General features: G+C 35.3%; 1 protein-coding gene across 1 annotated transcript; it reads right to left on the reverse strand.

Annotated features, from left to right (window-relative positions):
• Positions 1–9,661: 9,661 nt before the first annotated feature.
• On the reverse strand, positions 9,662–12,065 carry LOC133788605 (phosphoglucan, water dikinase, chloroplastic-like). Its single transcript, XM_062226141.1, has 3 exons — positions 11,258–12,065; positions 10,848–10,934; positions 9,662–9,835 (listed from the first exon to the last, which is right to left on the reverse strand). The coding sequence occupies exons 1-3, from the start codon at positions 11,375–11,377 to the stop codon at positions 9,743–9,745; spliced, it is 300 nt and encodes a 99-aa protein (XP_062082125.1). The 5' UTR covers positions 11,378–12,065; the 3' UTR covers positions 9,662–9,742.
• Between the last annotated feature and the right edge of the window lie 7,535 nt (positions 12,066–19,600).

Genomic DNA, 19,600 nt, shown 5'->3' on the forward strand with positions numbered 1-19,600 from the left:
CAAACTTTGTTTTTGGTCAAAGTTTCCCTTCCAAAGGTGATTTAAGTGGCTATAAGGCTTATTGAGGTAATGATTTACAAATATTTCAGTTTTTTTTTTGTATAAATTGTTAAATTTTTTTTCAGTTTTGATTTTTTATAATGAGTTTTTCATGGTATTTTTTTTCAGGTTTTGCATTGTATATCAGCGGTTTTAGAGGTATTTCACATTTTCTTTGTAATTTTTTGGTTTTATTTATATTTTTTGCATAAATATATTTAGGGTTTTATTTATAATTTGTTTAATATTGTTAATATATTGTTATTTGTTATATTATATATATAATTTCTGATTATGTAATTAAAATAGGTAAAAATAATAATTTGTGATGAAAATTAGTTAAAAATTTAGTGATATCCAATTTAGAGGAAATAATATATTGTGTAGTATTTTTGTAAAATACATATATAGTTTTAAGATTTAGTTAGTTTAATCCTATGATAAATAATTAATTTATTAGTATGAAAATTTATTAATTTAATAATTTATTTTTTAGGTATATAATTTGACTTTTAGTTATAAATATATGTTTATATGAAAATTTAATATTTGATTGTTTGTTTTTTAGATTGAGTTAAATAATTTTAGTTTTAGATTATTAGATTTGGTTAATAAATTTTGATTATTAGAGTGAGTTTTGTTTATTTAATTTGAATTTTGTTGTTGTTGTTAATTTTTTTATTCTTAGTGTTGATGAATATTGATGCTTTGTTTTTGTTGTTAATTTTTAGTAAAATTATGATATTTTAAATAGAAAATTGAATAATTAATAAAATTTAGAGTAATAATTATAAATTATATAGTCATTTACAATGTATTTGTATTGCTTTGTGTATGTTCTGCGACTGGATATTTTTTTATGTATTATTTGCAGGTTTTTAAATTTTGGGATATATGAAAATACAGCCGTTATGCTGCCCAATTTTTTTTAGAATTAAAAATACTCAATAAAATTTATAATTTAAGAAATAGTGAATTGATAAGTTGTATAACATATTTTTAATCATGATTAAATCAAATTAACAATAACATTATGCAACCAAATTTTAATAAAAATAAACATTAATCCTGAAATTTTATTTAAATAAGTAATAAATCTTAAAGTAATTCTAACGATTTATTCATTTTATATATATATATATATATTTATGAAATTGTATAATGATATTTTGTAATTTTTGTTTGAAGGTTGGGTATTCGGTTTTTGTTGGACTAAAGAGATTGCTAGCAAGATATTGAAGGCATTGGTAAGTTTTTTTTAATTTTTCTGTATTTTTTAAAAAAATTTTAAAATTTTTGAATAATTTATGTTTTTTTATATAAATAATATAATATTAATTTTAATAAAAATATGAAATTATTATATTAGATAGAATGTATTTATTTTTAGGTTTTCAAAATATGTATTAGTAAAAATGATATTAGGAATTGGAAAATTGTTATATGATTGATTAGTATTTTTTTTTAAATAAATTCTATGTTGTTTTGGTGAATTTTATGTGTATTAAACATATTAGTAAACATATTTAATATTTTTTTAGAATCGTAAAATTTAGAGATATTGTGAATATTAGTAGAAGTACTCAATAAAATTTCTAATTTAATAAATAGTGAATTGATAAGTAAAATAATATATTTTAAAATTAAGATTAAAAAAATTAACATTAACATTATGCAACTAAATTTTAATAAATCTTAGAAATTTTGTTTAAATTAATCAAACTATTCAATAAAGCATAAGTAAAATATGTAATTTAATAAATACTAAATTAATATGTAAAAAAATAATATGTGTTAGTTCTGATTAAATAAAATTAACAAATATATTATTAGAAAACCATTATTAAAATTAAAATTAAAATTAAAAAAATTAAATTTAATATTTGTTAGTTTTAATCATTATTAAAATTAAAATTAAAAAATATGTTTTTAATATTATTTGTTAGTTGTTTTTAATTTTTCTGTATTTTTTTTCAATTTTTGAATAATTTATTTTTTTATATATAAATAATATATTTTAAAATTAAGATTAAAAAAAATTAACATTAACATTATGCAACTAAATTTTAATAAAAACAAAAATTAATCCTAAAGTAGTTAAATAAATTTTAAACAAATTTTAGAAATTTTGTTTAAATTAATCAAACTATTCAATAAAGCATAAGTAAAATATGTAATTTAATAAATACTAAATTAATATGTCAAATTTAAATAAGTTTAATAATATTTACACTGAAATATATTATAGTTAGATATCATAAAACAACATAATTAACTTCAAAAAGCATAAGACATTAAAAAAACATATTTAATTATATTTGCTTTTTTCTTTGGTAATAAGAAATTATTACCAAAGATATAATAGTGTTATTATCACATAGTGATAATATTATATTTTTTTAGTGTTCATCACAAGAAGCCTTAGACCCGTTTAGAGAGGGTGAGTCATTGAAGACTCTTACATTTGCCTCTCTCTGAATTAGGACACACACAAATTGATTGTAAGTTTGATAATTAGTGTTCCGTGCAGTGCTACATTCATACAATGTCGATCGACAAGAGTTGGATTAATTTGACAGATCGATTATCCGATGAGTATGAGGCTGGTTTGATGGAATGCTGGAGTTGTTACATGATGCATTTCCAGCCCCAAATAAGCTTCCAAAATCGCACTATCCAGCGAAAAGGTTGTTGCGGAAACTTGGATTGGGCTACGAGTCAATCCATGTCTGCAAGCATGATTGCGCACTGTTTTGGAAAGAACATGCTGGAAAAAGCAAATGTCCTGTTTGTGGAGAGGATCGATGGGTGGACAAGAACACCAAGGGAAAGAAAGTGCCTCATAAAGTGATGCGTTATTTTCCTTTAACCCCTAGGTTAATGCGAAAATATGCATCGAGGCACATTGCTCAACATATGAGATGGCATCACGAGCAACGTATAAAAGAAGATGGTGTATTGCGTCATCCTGCTGATGGGAAAGCTTGGAAGGACTTTGACCGAAATAATCCAACATTTGCAATGGAACCCAGGAATGTGCGGCTTGGATTGGCTGCAGATGGATTCAATCCCTTTGGTAATATGAGTCTGTCTTATAGTATGTGGCCAGTAGTGTTGACGACATATAACTTGCCACCATGGTTGTGCATGAGAGAAACTAATTTCATGTTGAGTTTATTAATTCCGGGACCTCATTCGCCAGGAAAATATTTTGATGTTTTCTTAAGACCATTGATTGATGAGTTAAAAGAATTATGGGTGACTGGTGTACAGACTCGAGATGCAGTCGATGGCAGTTTCTTCACTCTTCGGGCAGCTTTGATGTGGACTATAAACGATTACCCAGCAAGGAGTAGCCTTTCTGGATGGACTGCTCAAGGTTATCATGCTTGCTCTACTTGCAATGTGGCAACACCATCTATTCGTTTACAAAAGAAGGTTGCTTTTTATGGTCATAGACATTTTTTACCAATCAAACATGCCATTAGAAGGGACAAGAAGACATATGGTGTCGTTGAAAAGAGATTACCACCACAGCCATTAACCATGCAAGAAATGTTCACACAAATGAGTTTTATACCTGATTCTCTTCCTGGTAAGCATGTCAGTTATGGCGGCCAAAAAAGAAAGCGTGCAAAAGAGCAAGTTGGTGGGCGGAAAAAAAGTATATTTTTTGGTTTAGTTTTTACCAGTTCGGAGGCCTTCAAAGATGATAAATTTATCTTAGCAACTCAGGCTAACTAAGTTTTCTACATTGAAGACCTTAAAAATAAATCTCATTGGAAAGTCGTCCAAGAAGTGCATCACAGAAATGTGTGGGACATCCCACTAGTTGAAGAACAAGCGGAGGATGTAGAAGTAGATGTTATGCACGACACTAGTTCCTCTAATTTCCAATTATTCGTTGATCTTGGACCGTTGCCACAAATCAGCTTTGAACGTACGGGGGCTCCATTACAATTTGTTGAGATAGATAATGTTGCAATTGAGGAGGAGAGGGAGGAGGAAATGGAAGAAGAAGAGGAGGAGGAGGAAGAGGAAGTGGAGGAGGAGGAGGAGGAGGAGGTTGAATATGAAGATGATGAAGAGGAAGATGAACACATAGAAACCAATGATGATAGTGAAGATTATTATAGTGATAATTAAGTGGTAATTTTATAATATGTTGAAGTAATTATTTTTAACAATAAATAATTTTATATTGTCATTTTTAACTGATAAATGTAATTTTAATATCGATTAATTTGACAGATATGGCTGATGTTATTGCTCAATCTCACGGGGGTGATGGTGGAGGATGCGATCCTCCACGTGGACCGGCAGATATCCCAGCTGATTGTGAACGAGGTAATATTTTACACATTGATATACTCCTTAAAATTTAATAATTAATCCATATTAATTTTAAAATATTGAATTTGCATATAATAGCGCCTCCAAGTAAACGTGGACGCCATAAGGGATTGAACACGCAGGAAAAGAGGGAACAGTTGGGGCGTCCTCTCCCTCTCGAGTGGGATGTGCGGGGGAGAACATATAAAGAGATCGGAGAGTACAGCTCAAATTTCTCAAGAGAGCTCGGATTACTTGTTCGACAGTACAGAGATCCGGACTGTCCTCAATGGTCAAAAGTACCAAATGCCTCGAAAGAAAGAATACTTGCACATTTGGAAGTAAGTAGTTTATGTATTTTTATGTTAATTCTCATTTTATGTTATATATGATATTTACTAATAAATGTTTGTAAATTAGGATGATTTGTTTGATATTGGGCGTACTAGATATGGAGAAGGGCATATGCCTGGGATCTTGAGAGGCATTGATACTTCGTGTGCTAAAAAGTATTCTGACTGGAAGTACGATATTAAAGAGCACTTAACGATTAATGGGCCACAAAATCGTTATGGTGGTTGCACGGATACGCAGTGGCAAAAAGCAATTGATTTTTTCCGTCGCCCAGAAATTACGGTATTAATTTCTTGCTAAACTTAACTATCTTAATTAAATATATTACTAACGATAACTTTTTGCAGAAACGTTCTGTTGTCAACAAGGAAAATAGAAAGAAACTGAAAGAGCTTAGCTATGGAGGTTCTCAGTCAATCCCAGCCTTACGCTATAAAAAGGTTAGTTAATTAATTATTTTTTAGTTTATTTTTCTTATTTACGTTTAATTTTTAATTTTATAAAAATATATGTACGTGACAGCGCAATTTAGAGACTGGGCAACTTGAGTCCATCCCGGATAGCTGGATGGATACTCACCATAAATCAGGCACAGGGTGGGTGACAGAGACAGCAAAAAATACTTGGGTACGTTAAGTTTTTTTAAACATTTTTCAAATTTTTAATTGTTTCAAAATTTTAATTACATTATACATTGTATCACAGGAGGAATTGCGTGCATACCGCGACACACAGCAGACACAGGCAACTGATACTGAGAGTTCCACACCAGTTTCGAGTGCGCCTGAAGATGAAGACATATCTTTGGTACAAAATGTCTTCGGAAAACGACGGGGCCACCAGAAAGGATATGGACGTATCCTTAACATAAGGGACCGAACTCCATTTGATTTTCGTCCTTCACAAACTAGAGATGAAGAGTTGTCTGAGATGAGAGAGCGTCTTCGACAGTTAGAGGAGCATGTCCGGACTCATTGTATCACCCTGGGATCTCAATCTGCCCCACCACCACCACCCGATGATCCTGATGTTGGAGCACCGACTCAGTAGGACTTATGTATGAATTTTATTACAATTGACTATTACATTATCATGTTTAAGACAAGTCTTTATTTTAATTCAACGAATACACTCTTATGTTTTTATTTATATTTCTAATATAAGTGTTTTAATTTTATTCTATTTTCTTATATTTAATTCAAAATAAATAAATAAATAAATAAATAAATAAGGGAATAACAAATATAAAAAAAAAATTGGGGACAAGTCTATACCGAGGACAATGTCCTCGGTATATACCACCAAGATGTCGGTATATACCAGTACGATGAGAAATTGGGGTTTGTTGTACCGAGGACATTTGTCACTTTCTACCGAGGACATTATCCTCGGTAAAACGTATACCGAGAACATTTTTAATGTCGTCGGTAGAAGTTTTGTTTTACCGACGCGGCTGTACCGACGACATTGTCTCGGTAGAAGATATACCGAGGACATTTCGGCTTATACCGAGGACATTTGTTCTCGGTATAGGCCCTGATTTTTGTAGTGAGATCTTTTCATTTTTTAATCATCCTTCGAATTTGAGTTTAATCAATCCTTCTGAAATGATACTATAGTGTCTTGATCATTTACTACTTGTTCAATTTGTGCACTTACAAAGCATATTATTTATTTTTGGCAACAATTAAACTGCTATTAATTAGTCATTAATTTAGAATGAAATGGTATGAGCACTATTAATCTCAAGTTGACGACAAAAAGAAGGGTACAGGGAAATGAGATAGGTGAATTTGGAATATAGAAATATATGCTTTTAAAATCAAATTTGTTGTAGTTCCATATTGAGCAATGCAACATCCTACTAATTGACCACATTATAAAACCGATTAACTAATTAATTATAATTTTTTTTTAGTGTTTATCTTATTAATTAATAAGAGCTATATGAGAATTAAACACTCTGGAAATAAATAATTAATGGACGCGCTCAATTAAATATTCTGGAATTTATATATATATATATATATATACATATATGGATCAAATAAATGCTGAAGTTTTAACAAGCAATTGGCAAAGTGATAGACCGTGGGCGCAAGCGATGCGTTGTTAATGAATTTGGCTCCGTACGTACGTTTGAATGGTGATTCTGATATCCGCAAGTTCGTATCAAAATGGAGGAAATTAGCTGCAAATAATGATGTGTTTTATTGTCTATGCATAAAAAACTTCTTTTTTTCAAACGACGTAACATGCATGGCCATACACAAATAGGCCGTAAATGGATGCAGTAGCTAACGTCCCAACCCAACACATCATTTTCAACAATCCTTAAATGCATTTTGTCCTTTTTCCTTTTTTTTTTTATATTCTCTTTTATTGCCTTTGGACTAATTTCTTCTCTTTTCATTAATTATTGTATTATTCTCTTTTATTATTGTTTCCGTGTACGAGTATATATATTTTGTTAACATTGCGTGCTGTTTTTTCAGTTTGCTCTCTTATATTATATATTATTGCTTTTTTTTCCTTTTTTTTTGTTTATAATTAATGAGAAATACCAAATGAAATAGTTGTCTTATGTTTTAGCATTAATTATATGTAGTTAATATATACTTGGTGAAATTGTTGTGGTTATTAGGATTCTTCTTGTTTACGTCGATATAATGTCTTTGTTTTTCTTTACTTTTGCTAACGATTGGTTTCTTATTATTACTTTTATTTTCCGTTTAGTTAAAATGGGCTTTGAGATGGACAAAAACAAGATTCCACAATCATACATGTAATAATTATAGAATAGGAAGCTAATTCTATGCGATTCTATGAAAGGTTATAGTGTGACATTTTAAGTTCGTTTCCATCATGAGACAAGCCTAAAAATCTCACGTTATTTATTTATTTTAAAAATAAAGTTTAAGAGCTCATTTCGGCCTGTTCGAGGCTATTGTGTATATGTATTTAATGAGGTAAGACTAAATATATTATACAAACACTGGCAGAATAGTACAAAAAAAATTTATATGTATTTTTTAATATATATATATACTTTATTAATTTTTTATACATTTATATTAATTACTAGATAGTTTTATTTATAGAATTTATTAATTATATTTATTAAATTTGTATTATTATCATATAAATTTCAAATAAATAAATATTATTATATATAAAAAAGGACATAAATATATTAAATGAAAAATTAAACCAAAACATATATATAATAACATTTTTAAACATAAATGATAATTTTTTAATAAGAATTAAGATTATGTATTATTATTATAATGATATTTTATAATATTTAAATTTATATTGATATAAGTATTAAATATCTAGTTTTGTATTAAATACTATGATAATAATATTTGAATTCATATTAATTTAATTAGTAAAAAATTAAGATTATATACTTTTATCATAATAATATTTTATAAAATATAATTATTAAATATCTATTTTTGTATTATATATTATTATAATAATGATATATTTATAACCATTGATTTTGAATTTGTATTTGAATTTGAATTTATATTAATATAATTATTATATATGTAGTCTTATATTAAATAGTATTATATTAATAATATTTTATAATATTTGAATTTATATTAATATTATTGATAAATATCTATTTTTAAGTTAATTTTAAAAGTATGTTCTGTTAAATATTTAAAATATTCCGTTAAAATTAACAAAATAAATTATTAAAACGAATAATTTATATTATCTACACACTTTTTATATAGAAAATATATGCATATTGCATTATAGGTCATTTATATATATATATATATATATATTATTTTTTACGTTACACATGTTCAATTTTCTTTATCTATATATATTTTACATCATTATAATATAAATATAAATTATAAGAAAAATTTAGTTTACAACCCGACTTTCATGGGAACAGACATGATCTATATGGGAACAGAATTAATAAGTTTTGGTGCATAGTGTTACAAATTAAGTTTAATAAGTTTGAACATGTGATACCAAGAACTTTGTATTATATAATATTGATAATATATACTGCATGCACGTTAGGAAAAATAAATTTTGTATAATTTCAAGAAGTACTAAAAGTACTTTCGTATTATATATGACACTTTAAAATAGAATTATGATTGCTGTATTTAATCAATTATATTCTAGTAGTACATATTAATTTATATTTTTCTAATTTTTAATTTTAAAAAATTATAGTAATGGTAGTAATTGGATGAAATAGATATTATATTAATTAATATTCAGAATCATGTTCATGTAAAGTACTGTTTTACATTTTTCATTATTTAGAGCAAGCTTCATTATTATTTTAAAAAAAAAATTAGCATTTAGTAGTTATTTACTATATATAGGAAGGTGTATATGGGTCAACATAAACTGAATGTTGATGCATCTATTGATGCACCAGCTAATTACACTACAGGTATTGGAGCAATTATATGAACACTACTACAAAAATGGTTTTTTAGGACTAGCATTGCAAGTCCTAAAAAAATTTTTAGGACTCGCGGGGCGCGAGTCCTCTATTTGAGAGCCTTAAAAACTAAAGTTTTTTAGGACTCACAATGCGAGTCCTAAAAAACTGTGCGAGTCCTAAAAAATCTGGTTGAGTGCCTTTGATTAAGTTTTTAGGACTTGCTTTGCGAGTCCTAAAAGAATGTTTTTAGGACTCGCAATGCGAGTCCTAAAAAATCTGGTTGAGTGCCTTTAATTAAGTTTTTAGGACTCGCTTTGCGAGTCCTAAAAAACCTGGTTGAGTGCCTTTAAGTAATTTTTTAGGACTCTCTTTGCATGTCCTTAAAAGTATTTTTTTTTTTTAAAAATGCAGCCACAATTTTTATTTTTATTTAGAAAAAATATTTCCATTTCAGTGTCCATATGAGACCAGCTGAGAAAAGCTAGAAACAAGCTGAGAAAAGCTAACCAACAAGCTGAAAGTTCAATCACAGATAATGTATTTTATTGGGAACCAAAAAAATATTAAAATATACAAACATCAAAGCCCATTAATAAAAAGAAAAACAGAATCCATTGGATTAGTCATCCTTCTCTTGAGCTTCCTCTCATCTTTATCACCCTTCTTCTTTACCTGCAACATCTTAGTATTGTTATACTTAGAGACAAAATAGTTCATATTACATTTTGCAAACCAGAATACAAATAGTAACAATGAATCATTATCAACTGAGTATAAACACAAGATCAATGAAAGCTAAAGTTCTCTCATTATTAACTAACATTAACTAATAGCAAACATGTTAATGTGAATGAGAAATTGAGAATCATTGACGTATCGTGTGAGTTAGAAGATTGGGGCTTAATGCCTTTTAGTGTAACTAATTTAGAGAAAGACTTTGACAAAATCATATAAGCCCCTACTACTCAAAAAAGAAAAGTATCAGCCCCAAAAATATATAATATTACACAAAGTTATATAAATGTGTCTATCAATGACAGTTTCAAAGTTAAGTTTAGCTAACATTTCTGGCATCTTTATTTATTTAAGGAAGTAAAATAGACAAACAAAAGCTATGATACTAAAAATATACACTAAAATGATGACATCTCTTTTATTCCTAAAGATACAGACACAGACACAGTACACTCAAACATACCTCTTTCTATATTTATCTTATTTGAGCAGATTCTTGTATGCACTCTGTTGTTCTTATTCACATGTTCTTCTAAAAGAATGAATGCAGCAGAAATGATTATGGTATATAACCAGATCCTGACATATATGTTTTTACTCTTATTTCTTTTATTTTTTTCTTATTTCTAATTTAATAATACATAAAACATATATGCACAAAAACATACACAAAAACAATCCCTAAATAAGTAAAAATATAGAGATATGCCTACGTTGAGAGACTCTAACGAGTTGAGTGCATATATGTAAGACTTGGTAAAAAAACAATGCTCAATGATTCTAAAACTCACTATCTTGGTATGCAGAAGCTCTTAAATTGATCCATGTGTCACAAAAACAGAGATACAAACACAAAAATATATATATCAGTGAATTGCATGAAAAGAAGATATAAGAAAAGCATGCAAGAACAAATGAATAATAAAAGGCAGAGAAAAAATATGAAGACCTTCAAATAGATGGCAGCATAAATGAGCGCATCCAATCGTTCCTCACTTTGTGAGTTTTCAAGTAATAGATCACGTACAATTTCAAGCTTCAGCAAAGAAAGTTGTATTAGTGTCAGAAACTAGGGAAGTTGATCTCAAGATGACCAAATATAAATTATGAAGAGACATTAAATTCAGAAGTTGTAACAAAATGATTACTAAACTCCCTAATTTCAGCATTTTCATATACTGAATTCAGTCCATGAAACTTAGAGGATGTGCACATAAGTGTGTGTAGTTGTATGAATGAATGGAGGAATGTATACAGATGTTTTAATTGATTATAGCAACACTAGCTAAGATAAACGCTCGTCAGGACAACAAACCTCATAAATAAGCATAAAACTTTATCAGAAATAGCCAGTAATACCTTTCTCCACCAATTTCTTGCATTTCTATCACCTTCAACAAATTTTAAAGCCAGTCCTTCAAGACCTGAGGTGTCCCACCTTCTCTCTGATTCACGGTCCCGATGCTCATTTGAGCGCATGAAGGAGATATCCTTTCCCTGCCATTGCCCAACAAAAGGACTCGTCTCCACCTCTGAAAGAGAAGCAGAAGGAGCATCAGCAGTTGTAGACCCATTGTCAATTACAGCCTTTCCTTCCTCCAACGCCAATAAATTCACAGCCTCTCCTGTTGCATTCCAATGACAAACAATTCCAAAACTCCCCTGTTTTGGAAGCTTCACAACTCGATTATCTCCACCTTCCCATTTCTTAGTCTTATCGTTATTCACAATAACAAACTTATACTCAATGGGCTCGCCCCCTTTGAATTCCAAATTGCACACCCAACCACTCTCTGTCCACTTTAGAAGCCCACCCTGAACCCCTCCCTGCGCCGTCCTTGCACGATCGATCCCACCCTTTGAGACCCCCACGCCGTCGAGCCCAGCCAGCCCTTGAACCCCACTCGCGCGTCGAGCCCTTGAACCCCCAGCCGCTGTCGAGCCCTTGAACCCCTAGGCGACATCGAGCCCAGGCAGAGTGAGAGATGGGAGGACGAAGGAGTGAGAGAGCCGAGTCCCCTGCCTCTGCATCGAGCCCGCCGCTGTGATCCGGCCACCAGCCGTGACCCATGCACGCCGTCAAAGAGGATGGTTGAGGGCTGGTTTTTGAGTTGAGGAAAAGAACGAGAGTGAGAGAGAGAGATTGAGGTTGAGGGATAGGGTTTAGTTATTATTATTATTATTTGTTAAAAAAATATATAGTTATTATTATAAAAATATATAAATACAAAGTATAATAATATTAAGAAAAATTAATATTAGTTTTTATTTTTTAAGTATATTTAAAAACTAACAACTTATAATTTTTTTTAAGAAATTATTAAAATATTTAACCATATATAAATAATTTACTTTTAACTATTACTTTCAGTCCAGTTATTTTTAGGAATCACAAAGTTGTTTTTAGGACTCGCAAAGTGAGTCCTTAAAGAGTATTAAGGACTCCCAAAGCAAGTCCTTAAAATTGTTAAGTAAAACACTCATTTTTTAGCCCAGATTTTTTTAGGAATCGCATATTTTTTTAGGACACTCATTGCAAGTCCTAAATTGTGTTTTTTCAGGACTCTCAATGAGTGTCCTAAAAACTCCATAAATATTTTTAAGGACTTGCATTTATGTGCGAGTCCTAAAAAAGTGTCCCGTAAAGGGTATTTTGTAGTAGTGGAAATTCAAAATGGAGAAATCCTTGCTTGTTGATCTTTCAAAATCTCAAATAGGTAGTCATTGTTTTTCAACTTTAGTATGTGTAATAAAGTAGTCAATTGTTGGGAATGAAATCCCTTCGGGTGGTTTATTTTTGCCTCTTATGGTTTTTTTTTTTAATGTTGTGTTCGTATGAAATCTTGAAATATTGCCAAATAACAAAAATCTGGGGCAGAGGGAAGAAATCTCTCGAGCAGACCTTGTTAAAGTCGGTGAAGTGAATGCAAGTTCTTCACGTCCCGTTCGGCTTTGGTACCAACACCAGATTGGCCAGCCAAACGGGATATAGGGACTCTCGAATGAAGTTGAACGAGGAAAATTTCTCAACTTCTAATTTGAGGGTATTCACTTCTGCTGGACCGGAGTTGCAATTACGTCAATGTTCAGGGCGTAACATATGACGTTGCGATCGATCCTGGTCATATTCGAGTGAGACCAAGCCAAGACATCCTGGTTCTCTTTTACCCGGGCAATTACGGTAGCCCTGCCTCTTCCACCTCCTCCATGGGTTCTAATGCCCTATCCGCTCCTATCCGCAGGTCCAATTCATCCTCCTCCCGGATCACCCTCCGTGCTAGTTGTGGGGGTGGAATTGGATCAGCGTTTTCCTCTTCTAGAGGCTCTTCACGGACCATGTAGATTGGTCGGGCGGAGATGTAATAACACTTCTGGGAGCTCTTCTGGCCTCCTCATACAGTCCCCACTCCTCAATTATTGAATGGAAACTTCATGCAGAGGTGGCGGATGGAGGTGACGACAAAGAAATTGACCAACGCGGGACGACCAAAAATAATGTTGTAAGAGGTGGGGCAGTCCACCACTACGAACGTACAAAAATTGAACGAGCCCTAAATCTCATTCCCCAATGTCACGGATAGTTGAATCTTACCCATCGGGTGCAATGAATCCCCATTGAAGCCATAGATCTGTATTGGGCATGAAGACAGATCTGCCTCGGTCAAACAAATTACGGTGAAGGCTGGCTTGAAAAGTACATTGACAAAGCTCCCGTCATCCACCAACACTCAAGATACCATTTTGTTGACGATTTGGGCATCAATGACCAAGGGATCATGATTCGGGAAATGAACGTTCCGGGCGTCCTCTTCCGTGAACATGATGGGAAAGTTCATTAACTTCGGGCGTTGGGCTAGAGTCTGGACCAAGGCGCATACCTCGTGGTCGAGATTGAGTTCGTTGAGGTATTGTTTCTGATCATTCCAGGATGGCCCTCCCAGATGGGAGCCTCCTGATATAGTGGCCACGTGACCATCTACTTGCGGAGGCGCAGTTCCAGGAGGATATGGTATTCTGGCTCCAGGTGCTTGCACTATCGGGGCCCCCTAAGGGGCCTGTGCTCCCAAACTTGTAGCGTACCCTCCCAGGGGAGGTCGGTACGATCCAGGTGCACCTGGGGCCGCAGGTTGTCTGGGAACTGCTGGCAGTCCCAGAACCCCCACTGGCATTCTGACCCATTGGTGGAGATGCCCCAGCTTGATCAAGTTCTCGATCTCGTCCTTCAATTGACGAGACTCTTCGATCGTATGACCCACTTCCTTATGGTAGGCGCACCTTTTGCTGGTGTCCCTCAAATTCTTTCCCCCTTTGAACGTAGGGGTTGGCTTCCGGTACATTGCACGTTTCCAGGTAGATGTTTTTTCGGGTGTCAACCAGGTTGGTGTACTCTGTGTATTGGGGTGCATAACCCATTTTTCCCTTTTTGGAGCATTTGGATCGGTTCTGTGCTTTGCCCGATCTCTTTCCTCGGGAAGGGTTTACGCTTGTCTCAGTTCCTCCGGCTTGAGATGGTTGGGCTCTGCCGGGAGCGGCACTGTACCCAATGATTGCCACTCTGTACCCGGAAAATGGGGCCGACTAAGCCGGAGCATACCCTGTTGATGTGGGCCCATAGACCGTCAGGGTCATGAACGTCATCCCATGGGTACCAGCAAATCCGGACACCGCCAGGGGTGCTAGATAGAGATTTGTGGGATATTGCATTCCGTATCCAGGGAAGGTTTGGGCATTCTACTAAGTCGTCGGCTGCCACCCAAAGGCTTGGATTCGGCCCTCCTCTTAGTTGATAAAACCTTGTGCCCTCCTGATGAACTCTTCAAGGGTGGCTGCCTTGCTGTGCTGCATGTCGTCCCAGGGAGGCGATCTAGCTCTAATCTCGGACTGGAGAGCCACCAAGCGTTGTCTGTCGTCCACCTTAGTTTTTGAGGCTTCCTCCGTGAAGCGCTGGATATAAGCCTTGAGGGTCTCCATGGGATGCTGTTTGACATTGGCCAACGCACTAATTTGCATGTCCATCTTCATGGCGGCCACGAATTACTTACGGAATGCTGATTGCAATCCAGACCAGGATTAGATTGATCACGGCGTAAGTCTCTTCCACCACTCTCTGCGGGTCCAGCCAGAGTGATTGATAAACATAAACACTTTCCATTGTCGCAGACATGAGCTATGATCATCAGGCAATTGTAGCGGGACAAATGGTCCTTGGGTCCTGCGTTCCCGGTGTAAGCGGGTAGGTTTGGCATCTTGAACCCTTTTGGTAGTACCACATCTAGGATGTGTTTGGCGCATGGCTCCTTTTCCTCTTCTTCGGAATCAGAAGCTCTACCTTTTTGTTTTCGGACCAAGCGGTCCGTGACTTTCTTAAGAGTGGCCAACTGTTCCATGAGCTATTTGGCCATTCCATCATCCAGGGGGACTCTCTTGTTCGTCCTATCATTGAGGTTATTCCTCAAGTTGCCTCCTCGGGGGTGAATCTTATCCTTCCGGGCCCGCTCCTTCCGAGCATTAAGACCATCACGCAAGTCTACTTGGCCAGTATCGTCTCCTGAACTGATGACATTCGGTTCTTCTTCACTTTTGTACCCTTCGTGATCTTTGTTCACGGAGACACTAGGACAGAAACGTTGTTCTCGTTCGTCCTGTCTAGGGACATTTTCGGGGCTTGATACCCTGTGGTCGCTTCCCCTACGGATCATTCGGAAGATCCCATTGTAATGCCCCAAAATCCTTAATGAGGTTTAATGGTTGGATTAGTGGGCTATTCGGCATGAGACGATCTTTGAATACTAGTTAGCGGTTTGTTCATAACAGGGTTAATTTCAGGGCTCGGGGTGAATCTCGGGGTAATTTGGTGATTAGTACATTACCGAAATTAAAGGGTAGTGGGATATGATTTATTAGCATTTGAGAATATTGAGAATAACAGGAATTGGAGGACGTTAATTATAATTAACGAGATAGGCGGGAAAGAATGGTTTTACCCTCGTTAGCCTTAAGATGGAATTTAATGACCTAGGGGCATTTTGGTCTTTTGACCTAAGGTTATATATCAACTAGAATGTTGTAGAAAGATTAAGAAAAAATAGAGCAACTGGTTTCCTCTCCCACGATCATCATTTCTCCTTCTTCTTCCTTTGAATTTTTGAAGTTCCATTTGAGGATTCAAGCTAGGGAATCAAGCCTTGAGGGTCTAGGATTGTGTTCTACCATTGAAGAGGGTTCCATCTTGATCTTGAGGTAAGATTCTAGCCATGGAAACTCTAGTTGTACTCTATTTTCCATTTGATTTTCAGTTGGGATTCTTGGATTTGATAGTTGAGAATTCAAGGAAGTTTTTAGCAAAGTTTGATTGGGTTTTGATGCCTAGGACTTATAGAATGGGTATTTGGGTTCATTTTTTAGCTTGGTTGAGGTTTGGAATTAGTTTTTGAAGATTGGAATTTGGAGACTCGAAGGGGAAAAACCAGGGCTGAATCACCTTGGTTCCAGCGCTACAACGTCCAAGGGTGGGCGCTACAGCGCTGTCCAGGGCAAGTCAGCCTTGCTTGTAGTGCCATGGCGCCGGGGGGCAGCACTGTAGCGCTACCCTGTTTTTCCAGGGTATTTCAATTCTTAAGGATCGGGATAAAATATACTAACTGTTTGAGTATGATTCGAGGTCTCGGGAGCGAGGTTTTAGATCAAGAACCTTTTATTATTGATTTCATTGATGGAGTTCCATATTTGGTTATGACTAGGTGACCGTTAAGGGATCAAAGGATTGATCGTTCTCAAGGGTCGTTCTTTTATTGTTTCACGCTCGAATTAGAGGTAATAAAACTGCACCTAGTATGTGACATGCATGGTTATTAATGAGGCATGTTGAGTGCTCTAAATGTGGACATTGATTGCATATTAAATGCTTAGCAATCTTGCTTACTTGTGAGTGGCACTGACTTATTTGTCAAAATCGGCAATGGTGTCAGTATTGACTATGAAGTTGTGACTCATTAGTCAAGTTCAGTAGTAGTACTAAGCATTGGTCGTATGGTATTGGCTTATGAGTCAAGAACGGTATTAGCGTGTTTAACGCAAGCCGAAAAGATTATATCTAATCGACATAAGTATTATTGTCATAAGCATGAAATTCTTGACCGACCTTAAGTTCGATGAACACAAAAACGCTTGTCTAGTCTAAAGGGTAGTTTCTTGGATCGATCTAGTCTTGAGACTTTTCCACCAGGGCGAGTGGATTGTCCCAGAGGTGGAGTAGGGGTTGTAGCATTGTTGGGAGCATTAGTCCCTCTAGGTGGAACAAGTGGCTGAGATCCTAGGGGAGGAACAGTTGGGCGATTAATTGTAAATCCCTGAGCAGCTATAAATACTTGAAGAGCCAGGAGGGACTCTTGCATCTTGCGGGTGGTCTCTTGTTGTTCCACCATCCTTGCTTTTTGATCAAGGGCCTGTTGTCACAGACGAACCACTTCCAGGTCCTCATGTTCAAGTTCCACATCATTTTCACACGGGATTGATGGGATTCTCGGCCGCGTGGTCTTCGTACCCCTCTTCGTATTCCTTGTAGTATTTTTCGTCGTACTCATCCCCTTCTTCGAAGTTCTGGGAGTTGTCAGGCAGGGACCTATGATAAAGTATATCCTCTAGTTGGTCTTGCAACAGTTTTGCATTGTCCCGTTGTTGCTGCTGAGCAGGATCAAACACAGTATGTCTAGTATTCACCATCTATGTAGATGACAAGGACAAGTTCAAGCTTTCTTTTGACTCTCAATGAAAGCACCAAAATGTTTATTGAGTTTTTCAAAAACTACAAATATATTGAGAAATAAGAGCTAGAAAGAAAGACAAAGATATGGACAACATTTACCCCAAGTCTTCGTCTGTTTGTTGGGCCCCTGGCTACTCAATTTTTGTTGGGTCTTGACCTCTCTTGAGGGCCTATAAGGCCCACCTGAAACTGCCACATGTTCAAGGAGGAAAAAATGGACAACATTTACCCCAAGTCTTCGTCTGTTTGTGCAGTGGAGACTTGCCTTCTTCATCACGGATCGATCACCTGACTCTAGGTTTATTTACCTAAGTCCTGGTTCGTTTACCTAAGTCCCAGTTTATTTACTTGGGGGCTAACTGGTTAATCCCCAACCTTTCGAATTCTCACTGACCTAGGCACGTGTCTCTAGGTGAATGGTACGTTTGTGCACTCACGCCCAAATAGCCTGGGGAAAATCCTTTGATGTCCTGGGTGACTGATGGATGTCAGCGCATTTCTTGAAGCGTCCCATCTAGATGAAAAGGTGATTTTAGCACTCAAATGGGCTTTTTAATGTATATGCATTGTCAAGAATCGTCGGATGAGGATTTTCTTGGGATTTTCAATGCAGGTCGTTGGATGAGAGAGGCGCGGATCGCGGATTGATGAATCCACGATTTAGCACTTGATTGGGCTAGTTAATGCGTTTGTGCTGTCCGGAACCGTCAGATGTGGATCTTTTGGTGGTATTCCATGTGGACCGTTGGACCGAACATGAAGTTTTTCTCCTATAAATACCCCAGAAGGCTCCTCTCCTCACTTTTTACTGATTCTAAACTTTCAAACTAGAGAGCTAAAACTCTGAATGTCTGAAATTGCATACGAACTTTTTCGATGACTACTGAATTTTCGAGCCCACATATTTCCAATGAAGCCGCCCTTCATTCATCAAGAGGATGACTTCGCCCTGGATGGCCATTCCAAAAACATCGACGAGTTGGTCTACCACCTTCTCAAGTTCAAGACTGATATTCTACCGACATTCTCGTCTATACATCAACAAATCCCAAGTTCAAGTCTCTTAAGTAAGTTTTCTGGTAAATTCCTTATTTTCCTTCATTAATCTTTATTATCACAGTGTCTCTACAACCATGCTCGTGACCATCGTGTAGGGTGGTTATAGGTAGTGGCAGTGATGAATAATATGGAACTCTCTAGGCGACATTTCCTTCAGTAGATAAATTGATCGATGGAGTGGGTTGGACTGCTCTAAATCATCGAACCTGGACGCCTCAAAACTGTCCTGGTGAATTAGTTTCCTTTTGTAATGATATTTAGCCTTTAGTTCCTGACTCATGCTCATGGGACCTTAATTGTTCCTGGATATATGTCTGGAGGGGACCTCTCCAAGTAGTTTAGGAGAATCCCCGTACCTTAACCAATTTTTTGGTTTTGGTGATGACTGCTTGGTTCTTGATTTTCTTGTCGCTTCTAGGTCTTTGATCACCCAAAAGGTATAGTAAATACGGGGCCCATCATCTTGGAGGGGCAAAATCTTCCTACTAACAACACATGGGAAATGGATGTGGAGGTAAATGAGTTCCATAACTACCGGATGTTGAACGAGCTGGAGAAATCCTTCTGGATAGAGTCGACTCCATGGCTTTTCTTCAACAGGCAGGCCGAGAAAGAAGAGAAGGCCCATACTAGAGTGGGTATATTCGGGGCCTGGAGCATAGGCCACATTAGTGCGGGAGCCATTCTCCCGCTTCATGACTACTTCGCGCGATTTCTCAAATTCGTGGGAATCGTGTCATTCCAGCTCCCGCCTCAGGCGTACAAGTTCCTTGCGGGGTGGCATGTATTTTGCGCCTAGAAGGAGATCCTGGAGACCACCCCCGTGGAGGTGTTGTACTACTATCGGTTGGAGCCGCAGCTGAACTCCAAGGATAAAA

This window comes from Humulus lupulus, chromosome 7, assembly GCF_963169125.1.
Source record: "Humulus lupulus chromosome 7, drHumLupu1.1, whole genome shotgun sequence".
Taxonomy (NCBI): domain Eukaryota; kingdom Viridiplantae; phylum Streptophyta; class Magnoliopsida; order Rosales; family Cannabaceae; genus Humulus; species Humulus lupulus.